Source organism: Carlito syrichta, unplaced genomic scaffold (assembly GCF_000164805.1).
Source record: "Carlito syrichta isolate Samal-C Ts95f unplaced genomic scaffold, Tarsius_syrichta-2.0.1 Scaffold126652, whole genome shotgun sequence".
Lineage (NCBI taxonomy): Eukaryota > Metazoa > Chordata > Mammalia > Primates > Tarsiidae > Carlito > Carlito syrichta.
This window is the reverse complement of record NW_007070748.1, coordinates 20,550-23,227: the sequence shown is the minus strand read 5'-3', so window position 1 is coordinate 23,227 and position 2,678 is coordinate 20,550. Positions and strand designations below refer to the sequence as shown.

Genomic DNA, 2,678 nt, shown 5'->3' with positions numbered 1-2,678 from the left:
CCGCCGCCGCCTGCCCCACCTCCTGCCCCTGCGCCCACGCCAGCCATGCCACCCACCACCCAGCCTGGTATGCAGCCCTGGGCCCCACCCCCGGAGGCAGCTCCCAAGGCTGGTGACCATGAACCAGCAGGCACCCTGCCCTGAGTCCTCACCTGCCCCTAGAGCCAGACTCTAAGCCATTCGCAAGCCCAGTCCTGGGGACTTCAGAGGTCAACCCACTGTCCTAGAAAACAGAGGAAAGGGACCCAGCCATTTTGAAAGACTAGGGCAACTTTCACATCACACCACAAGGACAGAGCGTGGCCTGGAAACAGCCGGTGTCACTTCTGAGCAAAAGCAATACAAACTCTTAACCAGTGAAGTCCAGCCAGGGACTTGAAGATATGTGGTGACCAGACAGAATGTGGCCCAGGAACGTGCGGATGGGCGGGCACAGGGAAGCCTCGTAAGCTGACTCTTGCGGTGGGGAGCGGTCTTTTAACCTGATACAGAAAAGGTGTCCTGTCCGACTTGGTGTGCAAGCCGTTTAGAAACTAACGTTATGATGGCAGAGGGAGGCCTGTTTCCCGCAAAGCTGTCAGGGAGCGGGTGTGTGTCATGTGTGAGGTCAGGATAGGATGTCCCCATCCCCTTCCTGGCGGCGGTGTGTCACCATTTTCATGGCGATCACAAGCAGGAGCTTGGCCCCTGCAGTCCACCCTGGGCTGGCTCTGGGTGGGGTGGTCAGCAGGGCCTCCCTCTGACCGACCGCCCGCCTGCCCCTCTGGGTCTAGATGACAGCAAGCCCCCTATCCAGATGCCCGGCTCTTCCGAGTACGACGCCGCCGGAGGGGTCCAAGACCCTGCAGCGCCCGGTCCCCGGGGCCCTGGGCCCCACGACCAGATCCCGCCTAACAAGCCACCTTGGTTTGACCAGCCTCACCCCGTGGCTCCGTGGGGCCAGCAGCAGGTATTTCCTGAGACCGGTGGGCAACGGGCAGCCACACGCCCTCCTGCGCCGGTGGGTGGGCACTGGGCAGCTGGAGCCGGGCAGGTGAGAGCTGTCTTCTCGGGGCAGGGCGGGAGGGTCCGGTCCTGGTGTCGCTCCCCACGCCTGGCTCGCTCGGAGCCCTCAGCGTGGAGCCTCTTTCCTCCGTGAGTCCAGGGGACCCGTGTCCTCCTCGGCCAGCTCAGCAGGTGCTGGTTGTCCTGGCATACTCACAGCCACTGCGGCCTCTACCTGCTGGGCTCAGGCAATCCTTCCGCCTCGGCCTCCCGAGTGACTGGAACCACAGGCGCATGCCACCACACCTGGCTGGTTTTTTTATTTATTGCAGAGACGAGGTCTCGCCAAGTTGCCCAGGTTGGTCTCGAATCCCTGGGCTCCGGCAATCCTCTCACCTCCGCCCCCCAAAGTGCTGGGATTGCAGGCTTGAGCCACCGTGCCTGGCAGGAGCAGGGTGGTTTGTGAGGAGACAGAGGGTGGGCCTGTCAGGCTGGCCCTGGAGGCCATGAGGCAGCGTTATGGAGCTGAGATGCTGCTGGGGCCTGGCCTCTTCCGGCCAGGGTCAACTCACACGGCTCTGTGCTGGGTGGCACCCAACCCTGGGGGCGTGGTCCACGTGGCCTGCCCTGGTGACTCCGGGTCCACAGGAGAGGTTCGTTGGCGGGTGCAGCTCTGCGCTCCCCGCCCCCTGCTCCCAGTCAAGGGCGCACTTACTGAAGACTGGCCATCCACAACGACTCCCCAACTCTATGTGTTGGCCGGGAGTCATGGTACACGGGCCCCCATGGGCGCCCTCTGATGGGGAGTGGTTCAGGTCCCTGTTAGGCGGTTGTGGAGACAGTCTCAGGGTCTCTGGGCTCAGGTACAGGCCCCCAAGCGGGGGCTGCCCAAGGCCTGCCGTGTGCATGCCTGGCCTGTCTACTGCATTGAGAGGCAGTTCCAGGTGTCAAAAGATCAAGCTCTCTGGTCTACCTTGAGATCGGGGGGAGGGGTGGAGTGGTAGCGCCCAGCCAGCCTCTGCGGGAGCTGACTGGCCGTGTCTGGGCACATTCTCAGCTCAGCCCATCTGTGGTTCCCACTACCCCAGTTGGCACCTGCAGCTCCAGCCTGGAGGCGGCCAGACAGTGGCTGGTGGGACCTGCCACCGGCCATCTTGCCTTCAGGCTGAGCCTGGCTGAGGGCGTGAGGGCAAGGGGTGTCTGGGAGCAGCCCCAGGAGACGGCCTCGTGCAGGGGTGCTGGCACGAGGAATCTCTGCTCCCTGTTGAGGCTGAAGTTGCCCCCCTGCCACGCAGGGGCTTGCCCAGCCTGTGTGCCATGCAGGTGCCAGCAGCCAGAGCCCCTAGCACCGAGGGGCCGAGCGAGGCTGGCGGTGGCAGCACCGGGCCTGGGCTGGGGCGGCCCTCATGCCCAGCCCGGGGCTCACGCCGCGCCTTGCCTTGCAGCCCCCGGAGCAGCCGCCCTACCCACATCACCAGGGGGGGCCCCCCCACTGCCCGCCCTGGAACAGCAGCCACGAGGGCATGTGGGGCGAGCAGCGCGGGGACCCTGGCTGGAACGGCCAACGCGACACGCCCTGGAACAGCCAGCCCGACCCTGCCTGGAACAGCCAGTTCGAGGGCCCCTGGAACAGCCAGCACGAGCAGCCGCCCTGGGGCGGGGGCCAGCGCGAGCCGCCCTTCCGAGTGCAGCGG

General features: G+C 65.4%; 1 protein-coding gene across 1 annotated transcript in view; it reads left to right on the top strand.

The window, feature by feature from the left end:
• The window catches only part of CHERP (calcium homeostasis endoplasmic reticulum protein), a 23,829-nt gene that overhangs the window by 16,757 nt on the left and 4,394 nt on the right, over positions 1–2,678 (top strand). Inside the window, 3 exon segments of the mRNA XM_021707895.1 lie at positions 1–67; positions 774–949; positions 2,430–2,674. The exon segment at positions 1–67 is cut by the window's left edge and continues 126 nt beyond it. Of these exon segments, the coding sequence (XP_021563570.1) occupies positions 1–67; positions 774–949; positions 2,430–2,674 (488 nt within the window).